The following is a 26469-nucleotide window of genomic DNA, read 5'->3' as shown; positions in this document are numbered from 1 at the left end:
AGCAAGGAACCCCGGATGGCTACGACGATGTCCTGGATGTGCCCCAGGAGCCCCCCGCTGCCAGCAGTGGGGACATCAGCGAGGGAGCGGCACGGCAGAGCTGGATCTGTGTCCTCCCCACAGGTGAGAGGGCTCCCAGCTGCCCTGTCCCCTCTGCAGAGTCTCTCCATGGCAGGCTGTGGCTGTGGGGGCGGGCAGGGCCCCAGCAGCAGATCCGTGGGTGCTGTGGTCAGAGCCCAGGTGGGGTCCATCAGGGGGACACGGAGCCGCCTGCCCCCTCGGGCACCTATCTGTGCTGTCCCCAAGGTGGCATCTACGACCCTCCAAATCCCCCAGCAGCCACCGGGGACCCCTTGGAACAGCTCCCTGGACACATGGACTATGATGATGTCGGCAGCAGTGCCCTGGGGACGTTGCCATGAGGATGTCCTGGCCATGTCGCAGTCCTGGGGACACGTGTGTGGCAGTGTGGTGGGGCCCTGTCCCCAGGGAGGGCTGGCTCTGCCCACAGAGGGCAGCCCTCGCTGTCCAGCGCTGCAGGAAAACAGCTCCTGTGTAGGGATTTTCTGTGATTTCAGTGTGAATTTCCCTTTTTTCCTATTAAAACCTAATCTGGTCAGAGACTCACTCCCAGGCCTGCAACCGCATTCTGGGGCTGGCTCTTCCATGCCAGGTACACCAGCCCTTCCTTGGAGATGTGAGGCAGGAACTGGAACAACAGCCACATCCCTGGGATTGGTGGGCTGAAGAGGGAAGAGCCCAGGAGACTTCTGGCATTGCAAGGTCTTTATTTATCACTGCCACATGCCCACAACTGCTGCCAGCAACAGTGAGGGGAAAAGGGAGAGCTCAGGACCCGGATCCCCCCCTGGCAGATACAGCAGGATCTCCTCCCTGTGCCCCACGGGTGGGGCAGGCTCAGCCCCACTCAGAGCTGGGCAGGGAATGGCTCTGGATGTTGGAATCATCCTTTTCCTAAAGGATGGGAGGTCTCCTGAAGGAGGGCAGCGCCTTCCTGCCCCCCGGCAGCACCCCGCGCTGGCAGGGCAGCCGGGCCATGGCCCCTGCCTGCGGCACCTCGTGCTCCAGGAGGTTCCCGATGTTCAGGGCGGGCTGCAGGGTCCGGAGGGCGTCCAGCTCCTGCAGCAGGGCCTGGCTGAAGCCGTCCGTGCTCAGCCTGGCCGTGGAGGGGGCAGGAGAAGAGGAGAAGGTGTTGGAGCTCGTGGGGAGGGAGGCGCTGAGGCGGCCGCGGTGCCGCTGCGGCCCTGCCTGTCCCGCGGCCTCCGCTGCCCGGCTCGGGAATGCCGGGCACGGAAGGGGCCGTGGCAGGGCCCCGACTCACCCCAGGCTCCTCAGCGGGCAGGCGGCATGCCGGAGCTGCTGGCAGAGCTGCAGGACGCCCTGGGCTCGCAGCTCGTTGTCACTCAGGTCCAGGCAGGTGAGCCGGGGCCCCTGCAGCAGCCGCGCAGCCAGGGCTGGGCAGGAGGCGCCCGACAGCCGGCAGCTGCCCAGCCTGTGGGAGCGAGGGGAACAGGGAAGGAGCGCTCTGGCCTCTGCCGGCTGAGCTGCTCCAGCAGAAAGGAAAGGAGAAAGCTCTATGTAAAAAGGAGGGAGCTCTTGCCCATCCTGCAGCCCCTTTACCGCAGTGTCTGTAGCGGGCAGGCACAGTGCTGCAGCCCCTCACACAGCAGCTCCACGCCGGCATCTCGCAGGTCCTCACTGAAGGACAAATCTAGCTCCTCCAGGCAGGTGTTGGTGCTCAGCGCAGAGGCAAGGTCCTCACAGCTGGCACTGGTGATGCGGGAATACCGCAGCCTGATGGGAAACCCCAGAAAAATCCTCAGAGCCTCCTGAGTGCCCTTACTGCCATCCCACCACGGTGGCGGTCCCCACCCTGGTGCCATAACCTTGACACTCCTTGGCCTGGAAGTGTGGGACAGAGGCATGATGCCATCCCGGGGGGACCCTTTGGAGTGTCTCCCGAGCTCTCAGGTCTGAGATGCCTTAGGGATTCTGGGGGTGCTCACCGCAGGATGCGCAGGCGGCAGCCCGGATTCCGCAGCCCCTCACAGAGGAGGCGCACGCCGCTGTCACGCAGCGAGCTGTCAGCCAGCTCCAGCTGGGCCAGGCCAGGGTGCTCCGCCAGCAGCGCTGCCAGCTCTGCACAGCAGCTCTCGGACAGCCGGCACCACCGCAGCCTGCGGGACAGCACGGAGAACAGGGGCTCAGCACACCTCACCTATCCTGGCTGCTCACCTGCCCAGCAAACCCACGGGTAAGGAGGGCCTGGCTTCCCTCTGGCTGCTTGCCATTGTCCCCAGGGAGCAGTGGGGCAGCCCCAACCCACTCGCCCACTGCACTGTGGTTCGGGTGCCCCCACCCACACCCCGGCTCCCAGCCCTGGTGTGGGCTCCACGCGCGTCTCTCACCGGAGCACCTGCAGGGCACTGTCCCGGTGCCGCAGAGCCCGGCAGAGCAGGTGGATGGGGCAGGGCAGCTCCTCCCGCCGCCGCACGACGAGAGCACCGGGATGTCCTCTGGCTCCCGAGGCTCCAGAGCTGCAGGGAACAGAGCCGTGGGGCACACGCAGCCCTCAGCGGTGCTGGCAGCTCCCGGTTCTGACACCAGCATACAACCCCCCCATCCCGAGCAGAGCCTCCAGCTTCTCCGGAGGGATCTTTATGGCTTTGGAGGAGTGAAGGACCTCGAACATTGCTGTTGGAGCCACCCAGGGAGATGTAAGGGGAGTCACAGGGTGCATTTAACATTCCAGCACCAGGGATCTCCCTTTTTGAGGGAGAAGGAGGACGATGGAAAGCCAGAGTGACGGCTGGGCACAGGTGGGCCTGGCTAGGTCGACCCAAGAACTCCATCACCATCGATCCCACAGTAGGCAGCGGATCGAGGAGCCCACATGTTCCTTGTTCTCCCCAAGAATAAGTAAATCCTCTGCTGAGGAATCAAACACCCAGGGAAAGGCCAAATTGGTATTCAGGAGGGAGAAGCTGAATCATCCTTTGGGACAGAGAAAGAGAAATCTTTGCAGTTTTGGGTCATTAAAGCAAGGAGGAGCAGGACTTACCAAGGCACTAACACATCCAGCTCTGCCTCAGGATCCTGCCAGTGGAAGGAGCATCCCTGGAGGGTGACGGAGCCCAGCCCAGCCCAGTGCTGGATGCAGAAGGAAAGAGCCATCTGGTCATACAGGGTCAGCCTGGTGTCCTGCAAGTCCAGGTCAGTGAAATGACCCAGTGCATTTTGTGCAAAGCTCTTCTCATTCATCTCAAACAAGAAGTGGAAAGTGTCCATCTCCGAAACCTTCAGTGCTTGGCCAGGGTGGGAGAGGCCTCTGTGCCTCCCCTGAAGCCACTCCAGCAGCTCTTCCCTGACTCGTGGTGAAATTCTGCACCCAATGGTTTTGTCCATGTACTCTATGGATTTCTGGCTGACCAGACCAAAGAGGAATCGCACTGTTATGTTCAAATCCTTTCTGGACTTGTTGTAACTTTCTAATAATTTATTTACATCCTTCTCAAGCTTCCCCAAGCTGCTGATCGTTTCCCCATCATCCTCCAGGACGTAAAACATTGCTGCAAAAAACTCCTGGAGGTGCAGGTGGGTGAAAGCATAGACACTCTCATGGTCTTCTCCTTTCCTTGGGATCCTTTCATTGAGGAAGTAGGGGAGAAGACCTGGCTGGTCCAAGCCACAGTCCTTGATTTCCTTCTCCTCAAAGAGGACCTTGTGCTTCCAGATACCCTCGGCAGCCAAGGAGCAAAGCTGGAGTAGGAACTGCTGGAGGACCTGTGGGTTGTCCCTGTCCCTGAGCTTCAGTAACTGGGAGAAGTAGAACATCATCATCCCTGTGGTGGTTTTGGAGCACTCAAGGAGGTTTTTCTTCCCACAAAGCTCTTGTTCAAGGATGGTACAGATGGTCCAGCTCATGATAGGGATGACACACAAGCTGTAGAGGATCTCGTTGCCTCTGACAAACCTGAAGGCCATGTCTGCTTTGTTTGGGTTCTCAAAATACTTGTGGAAATACTCCTTCCTCCTGGCTGCTGAAAATCCCAGTATCTCCATGTAACTCTCACCCTTCAGGCACTGCCTCAGGCTTCCAAGAGCTGTTGGCCTCATGGTGATGAGCAAAGAGGCTTTGGGGAGCAAAGTCTTCTTCAACAAGCTCATCAGGGTGAGCTCCAGCGGCTTCACCTCCCTGGGGTCAGAGCTCAGCTCAGCTTCGGGCTGAACCAAGGAAAACCCCAGGGCCTCGAAGCCATCAAAAATGAACAGGATCTTCTTCTGGTCATCCAGGATCTTCCCAGCCGGCACTCGCAGGCCAGGACAGCACCGTGAAATCAGGTCTGCCACGCTGGCTTCCATGGGAAGGACGATGGCTTTGCAGTCAATGCAGAAGACAAAGTCAAACTGCGTGTGGAGTGCTCCTTCTCCCCACTCCACCATCACCTTCCTGACCATCGTTGTCTTCCCCATCCCCGGGGCCCCCACCAGCACCACGACCTGCGGGGTTTGCCCATCTCCACTGGGTTCAAACAGCATGGGGGTGGTGGTGGCCGCTGCTCCATTGCTGGTGCTGGCACATCCCTGGCTGGTTCCCACAGCTCCATCCTTGGCTCCATGCTTGCTCCGAGGCTCCCTGGTGATGGTCAGGGTGGTGAAGCGGCTGTGGAAGGACGGGCTCTCCCTGGGACAGGCGCCCAGCTCCCTGTCCTGGTGGGACTCCCGGGTCGTGTGCTCTCTGCTGTCCCACCCGTGCTCTGTGCCGAGAGGAGCAGGGTCAGTTCCCAGCCCAGACACATTCCCCACACACCAGCAGCCACTTATTTCAATGCTCAGTGCTCTCCTAAGTCTGGCTGGGGCACTAAGGACACAATTTGTGAGGATTTAGGGACTCTGGTAGGTTGGGCGTTCTTCCAGGTCCTGATCCTGATCTATCAACCCTCATCATCCTCATCCACCTGGGAGCAAATGCAACTGCCTGGGGCTACCTGCAGTCTCTGACTCATGCTTCAGGGGACAAAGACACTGCCCCTGGGCTCCAGAGCACAGACCTCAGCAGAAATATCCTTAATCCCCATCCCAGGAGGAAAGAGCCTGCCCAGCTGGCTGCTGGAAAGCGCTGAGAGCACTGGGTGAGCTTTAAGGTCACTTCCAACCCAAACCATTCTGTGATTTTAAACAATGCCTTTATCGAGGAGTTACAAGCCCATGTAATTCACTGCAGGGATGAGCTGCCTGCACAGAGCTGGTGACCCTGTCCCCAGAACAGCTTCAACAAGGAGTGCCCAGGGCTGAACTCAGAGCCCAGGCCCATGCCAGGTGGTGGGAGGCCCCAGGTGAGGCTGCTCAGCATTCCAGGCTATTAATAGTACCCCAGGGTGAGCAGGGCTTGGATTTTCACTGCAAGGAACTTCCTGCTGCCAGGGAAACCCACCTTGGCTGCTGCAGCAGGTCATTCCACTGTGAGAAACGTCCTTCATTCTGCTTTCCCAGAAGTCTGAGGTACAGACAAACGGAGCTGCCCAAACAGCCACAGGGTTTTGCTGCTGTGTGGCCTTTTCCCCCCTCTCCAGCTGTGGGGTGGGTTGTAAATGGGGCTCTAGGAAAGGAGAGAGGCTCATTTAGGATCTTTGGATGCTCAGGAATAAAAGGGCTGTGAGCCTGTGCTGTGACCTGCTCTCCTGGTTTGCCTGCTCCAGTTTATGCACAGGGCACCTGTGTCTGGATTAGGAGGGGGTAACCCTCTCGATGATTTTATTTTCTGTGAGTGATGATTTTCTTTCCATGATGGGAAAAAGCTTCAGGACTATGTGTTTAGCAAAGCAGCTTGTGAGGGATACTGGGAAAGGGAGAAAGGAAGTTTTAAGGCACATCGGGAGTTTAAGGACTCCTTGTGGACTCCCTATTTCCCTGCTCAGAGCCAGACATCACACTGCACACTGTCCCTCCTGCTTGCAGGATGTCAAATAATTCTGGGGATAACTGTTTCTCTCCAAAGGAAATGGTCTCAAGTGTGTCAGGGGAGATTTAGACTGAATATTGGGGAAAATTCCTTCACTGAAAGGGTTGTCCAGTCCTGGCACAGCTGCCCAGGGCAGAGGTGGAGTCCCCATCCCTGGAGGAATTTAAAGGCTGTGTGGATGTGGCATTTGGGGAAAAGGGATAGTGATGGCCTTGGGCAGTGCTGGGGAATGTTTGGTCCTGATAACCTCAGAGGGCTCGAACAATTCCATGATCCTATGCTCCTTCCCCTGGATGCTGCTGCCACCAACATTCCCCTGTGGGTTTTGCAGCAGGAGCTCCCCAGGAGCCAGGGCTGTCCTTATCCCTGCTAACTCCTCCTGGGAGGTGCTGTGAGCTGAGGGGGAGGGGGCAAATCCAGCAGCACCGTTTCTAAAGGATTCCCACTCCTTCTGACCTTGAAAAAGCCATTTTCACCTTGCTGTGTCTCAGCCAGGGCTGCTCTTGCTGTGCCCGCGCTGCGTTAGGGGGGATGTGACTCTGCCACAGGGAGATGGGGGAAGTGTATTGTTTTCACAGCTTTTCCTTCACTTCCCTTTTTCCTACCAGTAAAAAAAAAAAAAGTTTACATTCAGAATTTAAATACAACGTATATTCCGGTCTGAGGCGTGTGAGAGCATCACGTGGGGCTGTTTATCTCCTAAGGCAGAGGCAGAGTGTGTGAACATAAGGAAACCGCTGCTGGAACCCCTCATCCAGGCTCTGGGGACAAGACCCGGGGGTTCCCACTTGCAGGAGGCTCCCTCCCTCCTCCTGCCACCTTGAGGATATTCCTGCTTGATACAGAAGTAGCAAAGAGATTTTGCTAGGGAAGAAGCAGTTTGGGGGTGTCACCTGCATTAAACTGTGGATTTCCACCAGCTTTGCAGGAATTCAGCCTCTCTGCTGCTGTCAGTAGATCAGCAGATCTGGGAGGCGTTAGGAAGGGCAAGCAGCTGTTTGGAGCCACGGAAAGGTCCTGGGTGTGCCTGGCACAAGTCTCTGAAAGAGCAGGGAGTGCTGGTGCTGCTGGGGGCAGGACCAGACAGGGAACAGCGGGTGCATCAGCATCAGCCACAGCTAATCCTGGCAGTGCCAACCTGTCTGAGCCGAGCTGGCTCCTGGAGCCACCGACTACAGAAGGAATAACCTTGCTCATCCCTGCCCCGAGGGGGTGTGGGTAGCTGCATCCCAAAGCAGGCCCTGGAAGCACAGCACGTTCTGGGAGATTGAGGTTCTTCCATCCAGCCCCTCATTCTGCAGCTCTCTTCAAACACAGGCAGGATTTGTCTTTGCAGTAGGATTTAATCAACCTGAGTATTTTTTAGACATGACATGCACCTGGCTGGGCACTGGTGGGTCCCAAGTAACTGATGGAGGCAGATGGGCAATTAACACACAACCCGATTTGCTCTGAAATAAGGGCTAAAAGAGCTCCAGACAATCCCAGAACCTGCTGAGGTCTGGGATACAAGCAGGAAGTGACACAGGGATGGGAATTTGAGCCTTGTGCCTGGTTGGAGAGGTGAGGCTGTAACAGAGAGGGCTCTTGGCTTTTAGCTGGTGAGGATGAGGGGGAGGAAGAGGATGAGGATGAGGTGGCTGTGTCTGGCAGTGCCTGGCTGGCTGACAGCGCTCTGCAGTGGGACCGGGCTGTGTGCCCGGCTCTGGTCTGGGAAGGGGTGTCAAACAAGGAGCAGTCTGGGGAGAAGGGAAGCAGAGCTGGCACAGAACTATCCCCAAGGTGCAGCATTCAGTGTCCTCCCTGCACTGTGCAGAGTGTCTCCTTGGCAAGTCAGTTTTACATTCCTTAAATGACTGCCAGGGATCATCTCAGTTGGAAATTCTGGTGGGGAGAGGCTCATACTCCTTTTGCCTGTGGTCTACACAGAGGCATCCCAATTTATCAGGCTGGCCTGCTCCCAGGTATTTTTCCAAGTGTGTCCTCCCCATTTTGTTGCTGTAGTAATTGCTGCAAATCCAGGCAGGATTTGGAGGAGAAACAAACGGAGCAGCAGAGGGGTCAGTGCCGCAGGGACAGCCCTGAACTGCTGAGCCAGCTCAGCCCCAAGTGACAGAGGATATGGAGATGCAGCTGGGCTGCCTGTACCACCCTGCACCCTCCCTTGGCACCCTGCCCCTCCAGATCCCAGCCCTTCCCTCTGGATTGGAGCGCCCTCTCCCCCCCTCCCTGCTCTCCATCTTCATGCAGTCTGCAGAGGTGCATTGTGGGAAACTCCCAAGTTTCCCCCCCTCTGCCTGCCTCCCTCCCTCCTCTCTGCGCAAGAGCCAGCTCCCAAGGTGTGACTCGTCCGGCCGGAGGACAGAGGTAAGGGATGCCGCTGGGATGGGGGCGCGGGGTGCAAGGGCCGGGGCTCCCAGCTCCGGGACGTGCGGATGTCCTGCGCAGGGTGACAAGGAGACACGGGGACGTGGAGCCACCTGCCCAAGGTGAGTGAGCACCGGGATGGAGGCCGGGGCTGCCGTGCCCGCTGCCTCCGGAGCCGGCAGCCCACAGCTTCCCCCGTGGGAGGCAAAAAGAGCCTTTTTGTCCCCAAACAAGGAGCACGGTGAGGACGGCCGGCCCCGGGAGGCTCCCTTCCCGTCCCGGCTCCCACGCTTTGCTCCCTGAAGGTCAGGCAGGCACAGAAGGTGTTTCTGCAAATGCACGGCTGCCTCCTGCCCGCTTCCTGCCCGCAGCTTCCTGCACGTACCTGCAGCCTCCGCGGGCTGTGCCGAGCCGAGCCCTTCGCCTGCTCCGGGCCGGGGCGCGGAGAGGCCCTGGATGCGGAGAGGCCCTGGATGCCGCAGCAGCGCTCCCGAGGCCGGAGGGCGCCGGGCACGGGGAAGCGGAGCCGGCCATGTGCCGGAAGCAGGGCTGCTGGGAGGGAGGAGGGCAGGCGGCGTCCGCGCTGAGCTCCTCCGGCATCCCGCCTGCCGCACCTCCCCGAAAGGTTTTGAGCGCTTTTCCAGCTGCTTTTCCCCTCCCATGTGCATGGAAAGTGGGATTTGTTTGCCTTTTGCTCTGCCTGGATGGATTTAATGACTCTGTTTAATTCTGTCAGTGCTGAGGCAGGAGGGAAGCAGGAACAGCCGGCTTGGTTCAGCCTTCACCTTTTCCCGGGAAAGGGGGTTGTTTGTTGGGCAGGGAGAATTTGATATCAATTAGGAGGTGTATCCTTCCATTTGACCCTGGGCTTGCATCGGAGAGGAGCTCACAAAGGGAAATCTGCCCCAAAAAACCCAAAAGGGAAAAATATGTCAGAAGCAGCAGTGCCTGTTTTAAAGGAGAATATTGCACCGAGGGAGTGGGAGAGGGGTGGATACCAGACCAGGCCTCCTGAGTCACGGTGGTGCTTCCACGGAGGGAATGCTTTAGGAATATCTCAAGCTCTTCAGTCTGATGTCCCTGCTCTCTGCACATCCATGTGCATCCCTGTGATGTGTGCTGGCAGGGACCTGTTGATTTGCTCCTGTTTACTTCTCTGTCCCTCTGGTGGCTTCTGGGGAGGTGCAAAGGGGGAAAGAAGAGGATTTTTAAAATGGAATCGAGGTGAGGCTGGCAGAACCTGGGCATTGGGACAAGAGGAGGAAACCTCCACACCGCAACCCCGTTTTCCTGGGTGGGGCTTGGGCAGGATGCCGTCAGGAGAGGGAGGATGGACTATGCCGGATTAAGCTCCCTGCTCCATCTCAGGACTGACCTCCAAAAGTCTGACCTTCACAGGTTTGACCTTCAGTGTTTTCCATCTGTCCTTTCTCAGCCACAGTGCCCAACACCAACATCTAACCTTGTGATATTGTAGTCGGGTGGGGGAAGAAATCCCAATTCTCCCCTAAAAGTGCATTTTCATCCCGCTGCATCCTTCCCCTCCCCTGGCAGGCTGCTGGGATGCGGGGCTGGAGAACACCCTGGCACACTGTCCCCATTCTGGATCAGGTGTCAGGGCTGGCAGACGGGGTGGAGGGAGGGATGAAGCTCCCTGAGCAGGGATTTCCACGCTGGAGGAGCTTTGGCCATCCTTCCTCAGATGCTTTCCAGCTTTCTGCTGGGACAGAGAGTGCCTGGTGTTGCTGCACAAGGTAAGGGGTGGGTTTTACCCTGGAGAGTGTGGGAGCCTCCCTGGAAGGTCACTGCCTCGTGTGGAATTGGCCTCTTGTCTGCCTGCAGTGGCTTCTTAGATTTCAGCTGCAGAGCAACAGTTTTCAGGCTGATGCCTGCAGATCCAGGGGCTGCCAGGTTCCAGACCCAGCTCTGCATGTGAGGAATTGCTTCCAGAATCTTTCTGCTGGCCTCAGCTGGGCCACAAAGGGGGTGATGCTGCATCAGGCAGAAGGGATGGATTTAGGATGCCCATAAACTGGAGAGGGATATTGAATTTGCTGCTGCTTCCTGCAGTGGTTGGGGCTATTTCACTGTGTCACATATATCCCTCATCCTTTTTTGCTTATGGATATTGAATTTGGGATACAAGACTGGGAGGAAGATGCCTTAATAGTAAGATCTGTCAGAAAGGGGATCAGCCTCCTGAAGCTGGGGACTGGCTCATGGCCGCTTGGGGAGCAGCACCCCAATTTGGAAGCATCTGCCTTCTTCCCAAAGGCTTTTCCCAAGTGCTGGCAGGCCCGGGGTAAGGAGCAGGGCTTTGTGGTGGGAGGGAAGGAGTGTTCACCATTTTCCAAGAGGCAGGGAATGTTTGCTGACCCTGTCACGTTATCCCTGAGCTGGCACCACAGTCCCAGAACTGAGCAGGGAACCAAGACAAGCCCCATGGCCCCAGCCAGGGTGTTGCTGGAATTGAATTTTTGGCTCTGGAAGGGCTGGAAAAACATTAGAAAGAAACGAACTGAGTGTGTTTGCAAAAGTCAAAACAGGAGGAGTTTCCCAGAGTAGGGTTCAGGGTGCACCCAGATCCCTGTGGTGTCACACTCATGGATTAAGGCTCCAGGATTCTTGTTGCTGTGGTGTCTCCCAAAGTGTTCCCCATTATTGCTCCAGTGTTTGATCCACTGTCCTGACAAATAGCTGCCATGGGAAAAAAAAAAGTCATCCTGGCTGAGCAGCCTTTCCTTTGTGCCCTGAATTTCTGTCTTGGGGTGAGGAATGCCCAGCTCTGCCAGGGAGAGGCTCAAGATCTAACACCTCGTGGTTTTTGAAGGGTAAGAGCTGCAGTTTTGCTCTGCTACAAAAAATTAAACTGTACAGGGGAAAAGAGTGTTTGATTTTGTGTCTGAGGGGGGTTCAAACCCGAGATTAAAGTGAGATTAGCACAGCAGATTGAGGTGCTCTGAACTCTGTTTTAGGGGCTTGGGGACTGTGTTGGGACCCTGAGGAGCCAGGCTTTTTGCAGCAGGGTATTTCCAACCCAGCCTCAGCTACGTATTCCCAGATTCTGTTGTATTCTAGAAATTATTTTGCTGTAAGGTGTGTCTGAGAGTGCAAGCTGTATGGGGGAGGCTGGTGGCACTTGAGGGGCCTTGCCAGGTGTGACTTCTCCTGCTGAGAGCAGGCCAGGGCAGTGCCAGCTGTGACTCAGTGCCCACCCCCAGGGAGTCAGTCGGAGCACGTGGCTGGAGACAAAATCTCCTCTCTCCCACGGCTGCTTGGCAGTGCCTGGTTTTTGCTGTGCACATGGCTGTGTACAGACAGGGTGTCTTACCAGGGCAGGTTGGAGCTGTGTTTGGGGTTTAACCCCTCCGAAAGAGCACAGGTTGAGCCCCTGGCAGGAGTGTGAGGTCTGCAATGCTGCCTCCATCTCTCAGAGAATAAAATGTCTGCCACGTCCATCCCAGGAGCTCTTTGGGGACAGGATGTGTGTGGCTTGCAGAGGTGACGCTCGGCTCAGAGCTTGTCATCTGCAGAGGTTGTGGTGTAGGAAAAGACCATGTATGTCCTGTTCCTGGGCTCCTTCTGGTGGGGAGGCTGAAGTGCTGTGTCACCTCTGTGGGCAGCATGGCTGGGCAGCCTCTGGAAAGGACTCTGGCAATGGTGTCACACCTCTGTGCAGCTGCTGGCCCAGGGTCTGCATCCCAGAGCCCTTCCCTTTGCAAATGGAGGACAAAGCTGCCTTTACTGGGCTACAGGAACCTATCCTGTTCCCACACCTCACCTTGGTGCCAGGTATGACCCAAGCTCTGAGTGTGGATGCCTTGCCCAGCCTGGAGAGAGGGAACGTGGCTTGGTGGCACTGGGAGTGAGAAGGAGGGTCCTGGCCGTGCTCTGGGGGCTGTGGGGGTGGTGGGTACAGATTTTTGGTCACTGTCAGCACCAGCTGGACCAGTGAGGAGCATGCTGGGGCTCCGAGCAGCTGCAGGAATTGCCGCAGCCATGGAGCAGAGCTTGGCTGGCAGATCTCCCCGCGTGGCAGCGATTTGAGGCTGCTGCCACTGCTAAAATACTTCCAGCATCTGACACTCTCCATAACAAGATTCAAAGGGCTTGTTTGAGAGGGAAATGTTTAATCCAGGGATGGGGGGAGGGACGTGGAGAGTAACAAACAACAGATTGGGAAAAGGATTCATAAATATCTCATCAGAGTGAAGTGGGTCACCAGTGTTCGCTGTGACTTGGTGCTGCTGTCTCTGAGGGTTGGACTTGGGAGGGCTGGGGAGCACAGCAGGCTCCTGTACAGTCTGTCCCTGGCTGTGCAGCACTGAGGCCGTTTAGAAGCGTCTGTGACAAGTGACTCTGCTGGCGTGGGGTTTGCGTCGCGTTGTGTCACGTTTGCCGCGCGTTGCGTCAGGAGCTGGGGGCTGAAATAGCCTGGAAGGGAGCTAAAAATCCTCCTTGGGGAGCTGCTCATGGCAGCTGAGAGAACACAAGCTCCTTATGTAAAGCTGCTTTAATATTTATGGTAATATCAGAGGCGGTGCATTACCTCATCCATCTTCACTGCACTTCTTGGGCATGGGGAATGGCTTAGTCACTACTCTGGCGACCTTCTCCTGGGTGCTTGCTTGGCATTTATTCCCCCAGCAGCTCAGAGAAAGGGAGAAATGCTGGTTTTCCCCATTGGGAATGGGGAGTTGAGGCACTGGGAATGCTGCTCAGTTGCAGGAGGGGATTGGGTACAAATCCTTCCAGCCCTGACAGATCACTCCACGTGTGACAGAGGGGACAGGCACAGACCCCTGAGGACACATCCCAAAGGACAGGGTGGTCCAAGCTGCATTCCTTAGGGGTTAGATGAGAAGGTGGAAGAGAGTGGGATGGTGAGAGTGCTGGGAAAGGAGCTCCCTCCGCTGCGCCAGAGTCACCTTTGGTGCCAACTGCTGCTTCCTTAGGGGGAGCAAGGGTCTGTCTGTCCTGTGCACGAGGGAATGAGTGCCTTTCTTCCACACAGGCAGGACTGACAAAGAATGGAAGAGGAGATTAGGGGATGAGGGGAGTATTTGAAGACAAGGTGTTTCCTGCCATCTCTGGCTCTTTGTGCACAGCATTGCTCCAGGGCATATATGGTCAGTAGCTGTTTCCAGGATGGATGTTTCCAACTGGAGGACACCTGGAGTGTAGGGATGGACCTTTATTGCAGGATAAATCCTGATACATAACCCCACTGTGCTGTTAAATCCTTCCTTGCTGCCCGTCTCAGTGTGGCAGTCAAGAACCTGACAGAGGGAAAAACCCTGTGGATGAGCTTCCCACTGCACCCCAGACCCACACCCTGGAGCAACAGGGTGACTGACTTTCCCTTCCAAATGGAAGCAGCAGGGGAGGATGAGAGGATTTGGAGCTGGGATGGGGCTGGGCCGTGCTGATGGAGCTGTGCTGTGGCTCAGGTTTGGAGCTGGGATGGGGCTGGTCCCTGCAGGGGGAAGTGGATAAACTTTGAGGTGCCTGGGCTGTGCAGGGTCCCCATTTCTCAGCAAGAAGGTGAGTTTTCCCTCTCTGATTTACCTCATGATCTCCATAGGCTGCACATGATTTTACTAGGGAAAGGGCAGAAGTTTAATGCTTGGTCCATGTGCTGTAGCCACACAAATATCAGAGTGTGTGAGTGGCCCAGTTAACTGATATCCAAGTGACAAAGCAGGTAAATTAATATTTATGCCACGATTAATCCGACCCTCCCTGCTTTAACCTGTGAGCTCGCTTCAATTGTGGGCTCCACTTAGTATTTCTTTGTGTCTCATTGTACCAGATTGAAAAAAAAAACCAAAAAAGGATAAATTGGTCCCAAACCAGAGGAGCAGATTCCTGGGAGTGAATGTGTGCAGCCTCAGCTCTGGATTTATGTAGGACTTGTGCTGACAGAGCAGTATGGATGCTCTCTGGAAGCACAGGAAAAGGTGAGGCAGGTGATATCTACAGAAATATTACAGAATGAGCACTGAGAAGAAAATATTCTTGCACTTGGCCAGGCCCTTGTTTCCCTCCCACGCCCCAAGCCACAGCGGGGTCTGAAGCTGGGTGAGCATCCGGGGTGGTGTTTGTATGGTACAGGATGCCCAAGTGTCTGATACACACTCAGCAAGCCGTGAGAGAGGCACAGTTTGGGCTTTCCAAAAGGAAAGTTTAATTTTACAAAAGGAAAGTTCCTTTTCTAAAAGGGTTTAGTTTCCCAGACTGGGGAATGCAAGCACTGTCCAGCTGCAGTCAATGAGAAATATGGGATTTTATGGTCACCAAGCCTAGTGCAGCGTGAGGAGCTGGGCTGGAAGATCCTTGTGGGTCCCTTCCAACTTGTGATATTCTGTGAGAGTTGTGGAATTCCATGATTTTGGTGCTGCAGTTCCCTCAGTCTGCTCTAGCTGACTGGCACTGGAGCAGCTGGTGGCCACCAAGCAATGGTTGGCAAGGGAGAGCAGGAGTGGGAGGTGTTTCTGTCTTATACTTAGGAGCCATAAGGTGTTGCTCAGCTTTGCTCTGGTCCAAAACCTGTCATTTCTGTGAGATTTCCTCCATTTCTGCCTAAATGGGGATGAAGCCCCATGTTTATCAGCCTCTTTCCCAGAAGAGTCAGCAGCACAGATCATTGCTGCAGTCCCGGGACTTTGTTCCTGTCATTAGAGGAGTGATCTGCCCTCTGAGCCGCTGTGGAAGGAACCTTTGCTGGCTGAGGTTTTTGAGGAGCCTCTTCAGCTCTCGATGCAGACAATGAGCTCTGATTTCACTTAGCAGGCAGAAAGCTCCTGGCAGTCCTGAAGGTCAGCAGGGAGCCAGCAATGCCGGCGGCTCGGATCCCACGCTGCCTCCTGGTTACTCTTTATTTCCCGAGCTCGGAGCTGATGTGGTGCTGAACTGCCAGAGCCTGCTGGCAAAATGCCCGGTGCATTGTCCTCTCCTGCCATCACATGGAAGTGCAGCCTCAGGAGCTCCATCCTCAGCTCACCCTGCCCTGCCAGGTTTGTGGGGTGAGGTTGTTGTGGTGGTTTTTCATCCCCTCAAAGGCCACTTTGTCCCTTTGCTGAATTCCCGTGCTGTTCACCACTTCCCTGAGGAAGATAGCCCCAGCTGATCACCAGCATCCTGTTTGGCTCCAAGGGCAAGTCCAGCAAACCCTGAAAGGAGATGACAGGAGTGAGAGGTCTCTGTCACCAAGAGATCCATCTCTGCAGTAAATCCATGCAGTCAGTTCTCTGTTTTTCACCAGCTGAGGATCTGGCACTTTGTTTTGCTGTTGCTCCACCAAAAGGCTGGCAGAAATAATCCTTTTATCCCTGGTACCTGTGAGAATTGAGAAACTAATGCTGGTTTTCCTGCAGTACTCATCTGGAGGGAGAGTATCACACAAGATCACATTTTAACCCCTTCCTAAATGGACCTTGGGATAGTGCTGCAAAACGGAGGGTGGAGGGTGAGACAGGCAGGGAGGATCTATCCATCTGTTTGCCCATGGAACAAAGTGTTCTCTCCTTACCCAGAAGGAACTGGAACGGTGAGCAAAGGCAAGGTAAGGCTTATTTGGTTGGATGTGAGTTTGTCACCACTGACAAATGGCCTCACACGCACAGCCAGGATGGACTTGGACTACGGAGCCCAGATGTGGCAGCCATAGGTGACAGTCAGTCCAACTTGTTTGATGTTCCTGTTCGATATTAGGAAAAAAATCCTTCCCTGTGGGGGTGCTGAGGCCCTGGCACACATTGACCAGAGAAGCTGTGGCTGCCCCATCCCTGGAAGTGTCCAAGGCCAGGCTGTACAGGGCTTGGAGCCCTCTGATCCAGTGGAAGGTGTCCCTGCCTGTGGCATGATCAAGGTGAGTTTTAAGGTCCCTTCCAACCCAGGCTGTTCTCTGCTTCTGTGATTGTTACACAGGCACAGAGCCTGTAGCAAATTTTGAATGGAGTTCACAGTTCTGAAAGAAGGAGCCAACAGTTTTCCAGTCTTCCTTTCTGTCCTCCTCTGTCACCTCCAGGCAGAGCAGCACTGGCTTGCTCTGTCCTGTCACTCACCTCTCCTTGTTCTGCTTCCTGCTCCAGGTGCTGTACCATGTCCAGGTAGGACACTGCCAGCGTAACAAGCATCCCAAGACAACCCTCTCCCAGGCCTTGAGCTCGGGTGGCTCCTCTGCTTCCTGCAGCAGCCGGGCGAGGGAGAAGAGCTGGGATAGCCCCACGTATCCATCGCTGCCCACAGCACCCCTAGGATGGATTCCAAAGGCAACGTCCGAAGCGGAAACAAACCCGACGCCAAGGCCGCCAGCTCCGGGAAGCCGGAAAAACCCAACCCCGGGCCTGCCACGAATGCAGACAAGAAGGAGGCTCCCAAAGAGCAGCCTGCTCCTGCCACGGCCACCAAGAAGGCGGGAGGTGACGCCGCCATCGCCAACAACCACAGCAACCTGAAACCCAGCCCCGCCGCCACGGAGACGCAGGAGGCCAGCGGGCAGTCCCCTGACTCTGACCACAAGGGAAACAGCTCCGAGGAGTCCCCGGGCAGCTTCTTCGACAACATGAAGCCCTTGATCATCGTCGGAGGAGTGGCGGTGGCCGCGCTGGCTGTGATTGTGGGAGTGGCATTCCTAGCCCGGAAAAAATGAAGACCGAGACGGGGTGGGGATGAGAAACCCAGCCCAGCTGTACAGCTCCTTTTGAGACAAATGCATGCAGAGAAATTCTATACATAGCTATATATATAGAGAGAGCGAGCTAGATAGGTCAACAACAAACACCAACTGCAACTCCAGGGTCTTGTTCAAGACAACTGTGCCAGTCTGACCCGCTGTGGGTAACTCCATGCACTCAGTGTGTTCTTTCATGTAATATATCGTGGCTTATACCGCTGTGTATAGATTACAGCTTCTCCTGATCGGTGTAAATGACGGTGTCCCCTCCCCTCCCCTGCTGTCCTCCCTGGGAGACACCCCTCGTCCCCCACCCTGCAGTCCCGTTTTCAAGTCCAAAGTGTTCTACGTCCCATTCGGAGTCCCAATTTGTGTTTTGGTTTCTGTTTGGTTCTGTTTTAACTTGGGCTGTGGTAAAGAAGATGGAAGGGGAGTGCTAAGGCCTGGCTTGCCTGTCACGCTGGGCTGGGGGTGTTTCTCCAGCCCCCTGGGACAAGGGAAGCGCAGGGGCAGTGGCAGGGAAGGGGCAGCTCCCTGACCCAACAGCCACAGGCGATCCCTAATCGGTGTCTGTGTATCTGCCCCTCGTCATCCCACCTTGGAACCCCCACCTGGGAAGTGCTCCGGAGGAACCAGGGCAGCTGCGGCGCGGCAGAGCCGAGTGTGAGCCTGGGATGTCACATCAGGTCACTCTTCTGGCTGAGCTGCCAACGGGACAGTGACCAGAGGGCTGTGCTGTGGCCCAGAGAAGTCCCATTGCAGCCTTCAGGATCCCAGGGCTCGCCAGGGTCACGTGGGCAGCGTTTGGAATAGAGAGACTTTGTTTTGGATCTAGTATTTCCTAAAGTTAGGCTGGGCTTTGCAGGGTGCTGTGGGCTCAGACCAAGCTCCCTCGAGGTTGGCTGGACTATTGGTGTTCATTTCTTTGGGCTTTGGATAAGGCCTTTCACTGAAGTTTTCCCCACTGAAGGCTGTGGTCTCTCAGCACATGGGAAGACAGGAAAAAGGGGAGACATGAGCTGGTGTTAGGGATCCCATGACAGTAACACTGACCTACCTGCTTTTATACCAGGGAAATCCCTTTCAAGGGCACTGGAGTCTGTCCTGGGTGGATTTCTTACCTCCCTCTTGTGACAGTAGTAGCAGGGATTTGTAACTCCTCCACACTTTGGAAATGGAAACAAATTCCCAGCCCTCAGGAGCAGCCTGATTTAATGGGTGAGTACCTTGGCACTAAAGCCAGACCTTGTGAGGAGGAGGAGAGAGGGTGTTTAGTGCTTTGGCCGATGCTCAGCGCTAAACAGCAAGAGGTGAGGAGCTCTGCCTCTGAAAGCTTCCATTAGGCGTCTCTTGGCTGCTGCAAAACAGTGTTCTAAAGACCCCTTACATTTTGGGTTTAAGTTGGGTCAGAGATTAGGTGAGGTCCAGTGGGAGCTCGGCAGCAGGCACAGCCCATGGGCAGGGGCAGCAGTGATGAGTAGAAAGGGGCTGTGACACAGTGGGGTGAGTTCTGTGACAGAGCCCATTGTGCACGTTTAACTGGGATGGATGGATGGATGGATGGATGGATGGATGGATGGATGGATGGATGAATTCAGGGGCTGCAGGAACAGAGGGAGGTGTGCATTCCTCAGGTGCTGCCTGTGCAGTGTCTGCCTCTGGCACAGTCCCTGGATGGGATGGTGTGGGGGTATAACCTGACCTGGCAATTCTGCTCTTGGCTCATGTCTGTCTTATTTACCTCCAAACCTGACCTGCTGAATGCACATGGTCTTGGAATGCATGGCTGCTCCTATGGTGAGCTCAGAAAATATTCCCAAAGGTGTATGGCCTCTGGGAATATCAGACACTGTGTTGTAGTGCAGCTGGAAGTTGATGCCTCCACCTTTGCCAGCACAGAGACAGGAGCAGGCGTGTTGGGCTCACAGGAGTTTTGGGAAGCAGGGCTACAGCTCCAGGTGAGATCCTGGCAGCCTAAAACACACTTGGCATGAGCTGTGGATGTGTTCCCAGCAGCAGTGTGTCAGTTACAGCCTGGGGGAGGGTTAGAAGCAGAAGGGTCCTCCTCTCCCCTCAGAAGCACAACTTTGCAGGGAAATCTTCACAGGGAGTTTTGCTAATGTTGCTCAGAAGGAAGAGAAATCACCGCCTCCTGCTCTGGTTCATGTTTTGCCAAGTAGGGTAATGATTTTCAGACAGTGACTTCTGTTTCCAAGAGATGTTTCTACCTTTCCTGCCCCCTCCCTGCCTCTCAGCTCTGGCCTAGGATTGTTTTCAGCAGTGTGTGACGTTAGGTACAGCACCTATCTGTTCTGCCCTGAGCAGCATAGATAGATCAGAGGAGGAAAGTGAAGCACCTGCTCCACTCGAGTCTCCAGTTTTACTTTCTAAAGTATTTTTATTTCCTTGTCTTCACCTTTGGCAACAGAAGAGGGGAAAAACAGTTCTCAGCCAACGGCCTTAACCTTTTCTCCATCTCCAAACCCTGCCTGCCCTTAGAGCACTCAGATGCAAGGCCACCAATTTCATCCAGAAACACCACGGAGGTGGTGATGGGGCTGCAGCTCCTCATCGGGGCACGTCGCTCATTGGAGCCCTCCCTGCTCGGCAAACCTGGTATGTTCTGTTTGTGAGGGGTTTTTGATCGTGGTCTGTCCTGTTCCCAAGGGATTTTCCACTTCCTGTGATCACTTCACAGTCTGCTGTCGAGGTTCAGCACCTGGAACCCACCTCTTTGGCAGTTTGTTTTGGAAAACACCTGTCTGTGTCCGTGTGTGTGTGTGCCTTGGAGCACATCCAGTGTGTGTGTGTACAAACCTTTGTGTTGCATTGCTGCAGTCTGGGAGGGGGAGAGAATCCAAGCTGGAGATGCCCCTTCCTCCGTTCCCTGCATTCACACCAAGTGTCCATGATGTCTTTTCTGTGCCGTTCCCACCACGCCGTGCAGCTCCTGAATTCCTTTCCAGCCCTGGTTTCTCCTCAGTGCAAGGGATGTCTGGCTGGTGAAGTGCTGAGTGTGTGGTGTGCTCGGAGCCCCGAGCCACTGCTCCCCCCACCCTGGGTAGTCCTGTGGGCTCTTTGCTTTAAAACGAGGCACTTTTAGACCACCCTGCACTGTGCTGTAGCGCTTTTCCAAGCGTGGCTCTAGTGCTGAGCCGGGCAGACGCAGCGTAGATGCCACAGCGTGCCGCAGCCCTGACTTGCAAACAGCTCCTGTCCTGCCTTACCGTGCCAGGCTGTGCAGTGCTTTCCTTCTGAGCCAAAAATGTCCAGCGAGCACCAGGCCGAGGGAGCAAATCCCCCTCTCTCAGCCCCAAATCTGTCGAAGCAGAAGGCTTTAATGACTGACCTCGCTGTGCTAAATAAATAGTTGTCTTTTCTCGTACTGAGCACACGCCGTTATTTGCTTGATGTCCTTCTTTGTGTGGTTTTTGTGGTATGAAGTCCTTCCAGTGACATCTCCATGGGGAGAGTGAATTAACACTTAAAACTAACCAGAGTCTGTGCTTGGGGTTTGAAGAGATCTAGATTGCTAGTTTACTCTTTTGATCAAGTCGATAAATTAAATATTGGCAAAACTGGTTTCAGACCTTTCAGCTTATCACCAAAACTCTCGGTTGAATCACTGCACCCGATCTCAACCTCTTTTTAGGGAATCATAAATTTTAGTTGAATATAAAGATGTCATTTTGCTGTCTTGGACAACTCAGTAGAAGGTTTTTGCTGCTTCTATTTTAAGAGAGATGAAATGGATTATGCTTCTGCTTCCTCTTCCTACTGATTTAATACCCTGTAGATAAGTCCTGTTATTCCTAACAGTGCTGCAGCAGGATGAAAACAAATCTGGCAGCCAGGGGATTGTGCAGCAGCATTTTTGGGAGGGTAAGAATTCATTTCTGTTTGCCTGGGGCTCACTGAAAGCACTCAACAGTCACTTGCCCTGAAGCATTTCTTAGGGGGCTGGGTGATTAACTGAACATCTATTTGTGTCTCTGATGGACTAAACTTTGAAGGTTGAGCCACAGAATACTGAAAACAAGGAGAGTTTTTCCATTGGCTTCACCTTGCTCTGGCCTTTGAGTTCTTGTTGGCACCAGGGATATGATCACAGGTCCTCATAAAATCATCTCAATTACACATTTATTTTTCAATTGACACAAAAGTTCCTTAGACTGAGCGTAAGGGAAGTCTCTTCTCTGAGGCAGCCTTGCTTATGCTGGCATCAGGATTTGTGTATGAACAACAGCAGTGCAACCAAAAACCCCTGGAGCTGGTGAGAGATGATTTATGCCTTAAAATATTCCCTACTTTTCCTGGAAACGCTACTGGGGTTTAAAATTCAGTGGCCTTCTAACTATTCTTAGAATTGGTTGAAAATAGCAGTGCTGAAGATTGGAGAGGAAAATGATTCTTTGATAAGTAAACCAAAAAAGAACAAAATGAAAAAATATGTTTGAAAGGTGAAATTCTTGGAATTTCAATCAGCTCCATGGAAAGCTTCAAGTCGGTGAAGATTCTGAGAAGGTGCAAGGAACAGAGCAGAGAACTGGAGGGAAAAAACAATATTTAATTATCTTAATAGCTTTGGTAAGGACATGCTAACTTTTATATCCTCTTTCCCCCTTTTTTTTCCCTCAGAAAAAGGCAAAAATTACAAGCTCTGGTGCCATGCAAATTAACCTCTGCTAATTGCCTTTTCCAGATTAATTCCTGCTGGCTCTGAGCAATGTTAAGGGGTTAGAAAAATACCTGAAGTTTTCTATAACCAACTTTGCATGATTCAGGGGAATTGCCAGGACATCAGGAGGGGCTGTGTTCTCTTTTCACGTTATGACAAGGACTGCAAGTGCAGCCTGCTCGTGCTTCCATCCTCCTGGTCCATTCTCCATGCTGGAGCAGGAATGCTGATTCCCTTCCCAGGCCTTGCAGCATCACATCTCATTCATGAGCTGGCTGCAGTTCTGCTGCACAGGTTGGGCATTTCTCACCACAAAGAGGAATTGGCTTTGATCTGGAGCATAACAGTTCTGCATTCCAGTAAATTCTCACTGCAGGACACTGGAATTGGGAATATTTCTGCTATTTACACTGGAGGTATTTGATCCTTTACTCTTTTGGGGAGAAGTCTGCTGATGCTGAGGATTTGTTGGCACATTTTGGGTCTTATGGGTGATAGTTGGCTGACAGCCCCAAAAAGCCTTGGAGCCTGTGGCCCCATCCAGCAACCCTCAAGGGGGGTTTAATCCACTGAATCAAGTGGGTTTATGATGACTTCTTCCTCTTCTTTTTGAGACCATCAGTCCAGCCTTATAACCTGCTTTCCTTTTAAATTCCCTAATTCCTGGGATGTCTGTTCACCCCAGATCTTCAGCTGCTACAAACCATGGGGTTCCATTGGTTTCTGATCTGATTCATTGCTTGTTCTTTCCTCCTTCTTTGGCCACTGCACCGTATCCCTTTTCTTTCTCTACTTTCTTCCTGGACAGCTCTGCAGATGTGGCCTTTCCATAGCCCAAGGCTGGGGCAGATTTTGTTTTGTCTAAGGCAGGTTTTGGGTGGTCCCCCAAAAAATATAGGCAGTTCTGGGCCCCAGACTGTGTGTCACAGCAGGGAATGTGTGAAGCTTTGATCTACCCTCACTTTTGAGGGTCTAAGTCTGCAAGAGGCTGAGTGCTTGTCTGCCACAGGATTTGTGATGGATGACAAATGCCCAGGAAGGTCTTGTTCTTGTCCTTCCCTGTCACTCAGGTGTGAGATGTTCTGGCTGCTTGAGAGGGGCTGGCATGGTGTGAGCACACACTGCACTTGACTGCAGCCAGAGCGCCCTCAGCCCTCTGGAGCACCAAAAACAGAGGGAAAAGAGGAGTTTTGAAGTCGAGGACTTCTCCTGGCCGGGAAGGATCAGCTGTTGTGCCAGGGGTGAGGGTGCAGGAAGTGCAAGGATTGTCTCCTCTCAATGAGCTGATCCGGTGTCACTGAGTGATAGAGAACTGTGGGATGTCCAGGCCTCTAAAATTCACATTTCATTCAACTGACCATAATAGGCCTCAAAATCATGTGAGAGATCAGAGCCTTGGGCTTTCCAAATTCATGAGTTTGGATCTACCTTGTGCTACAGCTCTGCTCACTCCTCTGGACAGTGTGTGCTCGGATATGCAGCACCCTGGGACTTGTGCCCTCTGCTCTTTGATACTCTTCAAATTAAATAGATTTTTTTTCTGCTGAAAAGCATAACTTGGGTTAAACAGGCTTTGGACTGGCTGTTCCCATTTCTCTTCTGGTTGTTCCCATTTCTCTTCTGGTTGTTCCCAGCTTGCAATTCTCAAACAGTTCCATGACTTTTCCATTTCTCAGCCCCAGCGCAGCATCCCAGCCATGATGAGGTTCTTTCTGTCTGTGTGATGATGCTGCAGCACCAAAGCTCCCACCAAGACAAAAGGAATCTTTAATCACCTTTCCAAAGTCATGTCCTGCATCATATCCCTGGTTTGGCCACGGCTGCTTCAAGCAGCCAAGCTTCTGGGGCAAGCTGATGAGAACAAGGGTGCCACGCAATTTTGTTTGGTTAAAAACCAACCAACACGGGAATAATTTGGCTTTACTGAGTTTTGAGCAGCCCTTCATAACCCTGGTGCCTTTTCCCAGGACTGTTTCAACTGAAGCCTTTAAAAGTTGCAGTTTCACCTCCCCAGGAAACCAACTCTCTTCCAGTGGTAGGCGCAGGTTGGCTACCAGTTTGTGGAGGAACGAAAATTTTAGGAAGGGAAAATGAAGGTCAGATTACAGGGGATTTTTATTTTGGTTTTGGTTTGTTTGGATTCTGTTACTTCTCCAGGGACTGATCCAAAGCCCTTGGAAGTCAGACTGAAATGCCTGCTGTTCCTTTGGAAGCCTCAGGCACCTTTCCAATGACTCTGTGGGTTTTGAGTCAGCTCCTGAGTGTGTTTTCCAAACTACAGGAATTTTCCAAGTGACACCTCGATTTCTTCCCTGTACAACCAGACCTGCTTGTCACTTACACATCTTTACCTGTGTTCAACATACAGGTTTGGGTTGGTTTTTTTTTTTGCTCTCAGAAACAATATGCTGCTAGACACATTTCCTGGAGGGAAATGGACACCTACCTACACACAAAGCTATCCAGCTAATTTATACCTTGTTGAATTTATAATCTTGTCTATGCTTCTATGGACACTTTGTATGGGCTGCAGCTCAAATCCTAAAATAGTCAAGAATTTTTTCCTTTCCCATATAGTATTCTATTTACTTTGACTTTGAAAACAAAAAAAGCGTATAAATGCAATAATGCAGGTAGACTAGAAATACTAGATTGAAAATTTAAAGTAGTTTAGCTTGTCCCATTGTGACTGACAGTGTTGTACGACACCCAACGCTGTACCCTGACATTTTCCAGGCTTTCTCCGTAGCTGAATCTAGTATTAGCTTTGGAAACCCATTGTGTGAGTGGTGGGTGGATGGGTCGGAATCGTGTGCTCTCTACACACTGTATGTTACTCACATCACAAGCTGTATGGCCACTCCATATGCTGTGAAACTGTAAATGATTCCCAAATACACCTGTAACTCTTACCAGGATTGTGAGAAATAAACTATATATAGATATATATACACACACATAGAGAGATTGTATAATTCCTCCCGTGAGCATCTTTGTGTACCTGGGCGTGCGAGTGGAACCTGCTGTGCCCCCTCTGGAGGTTGTCTGCAGAAAGCTGTGCCTGCCCCATCCCTGGACACGTCCAAGGCCAGCGTGGAGGGGGCTTGGAGCAACCTGGGGTAGTGGAAGGTGTCCCTGCCCATGGGAGAGGTGGAATGAGGTGAGCTTTAAGTCCCCTTCCAACCCAAACCATTCTATGATTCCTGGATTCTATCTCTGTGTTTCCCAAAGGCCTGATGTTTTCTAGGTGATCCCACTGAGAACTGCGAGAAAAGGCAGTGCCTGCCCCAAATAAACTCCAGCCTGCCCAGGGAAAGCAGGATGATTATGGTTTTTCCCAGATAGGAACTAAATTGAATAGTAGATTTACCCAGAGACACAGGGGAAACGTTTCTGGTCCAAGAAATTCCCTATCCCACAGGCTGGTCTCCAGCTTTCACCCCCAGTTCTTTGTCGTGACCTTTCTCCTGTCAAATTTCTCCTGCTGATTTTCTGGTTTTGTTTCTAAGATGGCCTGGGAACACCTCCCAAACAAACCATTCCCTGAGCACGGGGTGGTGTCTCCGGGGTCCCTGTGCACGGATTTCCTCCAGGCTCTCGGAGGGGAGGAGGGTTTTGGCAGCACGTGTCACAGCACAGGGTTGATGTTGTATTACACCAGCTCCAATCAGGGTCCCAGTGGAACTCTGCAGGCTGCTGGAAATTAATTTCTTAAGAACTGGGCAGAAAAATCCTGTAAATTCCACAGGGTCAGGGAAAAGGGCATCCTTCAGCTGCAAAAGTGTAATCATCTGAGGGCTTTGCTGCAGAAACACAGCTGGGGACTCGAGTTTTAGTTTGTCTTGACAGGAGCAGGAGATCAAATAAATTCCTATTTTCTGAGTGGGAATGCTGGAGCTGAGGGGCTGGGATGGATGGATGGGGGCCTGACCCTCCCACTGGCCCCAGTCAGGCTGTGTGGAATTCCACATACCTGGGGCAGTGCAGGGAGGATGGGAAGAGCTGATGGAGCAGGGGTTGGACAGCACTGTCCTTTGTGTTTGTTTAAAAAGCACTGGAGTCACAAGCAGAGAATAAGGACCATAAACGTGATGCTCTGTGATACAAAGGCTTAGGCTGCTGGAGTGGCACTAAATCCCGAAATACCCCACACAACAGCGAAACTGAATAGTGAATGAGATGCTTTTTTCCCCTTTTTAAAAATAATTTTCTGGTATCGAAGCTGGAGCGGTGAAGAACATCCAGATTAACCAGCCTATGGATTCAGAACACAGTTCAAGATGGACAAGGTGGCATAAGCTACATTTCCTTTAGGAAACCAGGCTAGAAATTAAGCCCTAATAAATAAATAAAGGCAATAGCAGAATAAAACAATAATAAACAAATAAAGGCAATAGCAGAATTGTGCTGTCTTTATTTTACACCTTTCATTCTATAGCGGTGTAGTGTCTGCAACACACCAGCAGCCAGCAAGGGCTAAACCTATTACACTCACACAGGGATGACAGATGCAAATCCAGAAAAGGAACGCTGAGGCTTACGAAGGTGGGGAAATAAGGAAACAACGACAGCTGCCGATGGGACGTGGCACCAGGGCATTCTGGGGACACCCGAGGGCTGTCAAGGCTCCCGGCGGCGGCGGCAGCGGCAGCGCTCCCTCAGCGCTTCCCGCGCTTTCCCGCCTCCCTCAGCGCTTCGCGCGCTTTCCCGCCTCCCTCGGCGCTTCCCGCGCTCTCCCCGCCCCTCGGCGCTCCCCGCACTGCG

At 53.4% G+C, this 26469-nt stretch overlaps 2 protein-coding genes across 6 annotated transcripts; one reads left to right on the top strand and one right to left on the bottom strand.

Annotated features, from left to right (window-relative positions):
- Window positions 1–444: 444 nt before the first annotated feature.
- On the bottom strand, window positions 445–8960 carry LOC121352327 (NACHT, LRR and PYD domains-containing protein 12-like). Of its 2 annotated transcripts, XM_041465171.1 has the most exons (9): window positions 8736–8858; window positions 6460–6584; window positions 5456–5620; window positions 3083–4778; window positions 2430–2558; window positions 2028–2198; window positions 1642–1815; window positions 1343–1513; window positions 445–1177 (listed from the first exon to the last, which is right to left on the bottom strand). In XM_041465171.1, the coding sequence occupies exons 3-9, from the start codon at window positions 5499–5501 to the stop codon at window positions 976–978; spliced, it is 2589 nt and encodes an 862-aa protein (XP_041321105.1). In that variant the 5' UTR covers window positions 5502–5620; window positions 6460–6584; window positions 8736–8858; the 3' UTR covers window positions 445–975. The 2 variants fall into 2 exon arrangements, with proteins under 2 accessions (XP_041321105.1, XP_041321103.1); XM_041465169.1 differs by lacking the exon at window positions 6460–6584 and having other exon boundaries at window positions 8736–8960.
- Window positions 8459–17831, top strand: CEND1 (cell cycle exit and neuronal differentiation 1). Of its 4 annotated transcripts, XM_041465215.1 has the most exons (3): window positions 8459–8472; window positions 16444–16461; window positions 16601–17831. In XM_041465215.1, exons 2-3 carry the CDS (start codon window positions 16454–16456, stop codon window positions 17001–17003), a joined length of 411 nt encoding a protein of 136 aa, XP_041321149.1. In that variant the 5' UTR covers window positions 8459–8472; window positions 16444–16453; the 3' UTR covers window positions 17004–17831. The 4 variants fall into 4 exon arrangements, with proteins under 4 accessions (XP_041321149.1, XP_041321152.1, XP_041321151.1 ...); XM_041465218.1 differs by lacking the exon at window positions 8459–8472 and adding an exon at window positions 8867–8975 and having other exon boundaries at window positions 16444–17831; XM_041465217.1 differs by lacking the exon at window positions 8459–8472 and adding an exon at window positions 9690–9748 and having other exon boundaries at window positions 16444–17831.
- The last annotated feature ends 8638 nt before the right edge of the window (window positions 17832–26469 follow it).

This window comes from Pyrgilauda ruficollis, unplaced genomic scaffold, assembly GCF_017590135.1.
Source record: "Pyrgilauda ruficollis isolate IOZ18807 unplaced genomic scaffold, ASM1759013v1 scaffold187, whole genome shotgun sequence".
In the NCBI taxonomy this organism is placed as follows: domain Eukaryota; kingdom Metazoa; phylum Chordata; class Aves; order Passeriformes; family Passeridae; genus Pyrgilauda; species Pyrgilauda ruficollis.
Note: the sequence above shows the minus strand (reverse complement) of the source record. Positions and strands in the feature narration are given on the sequence as shown.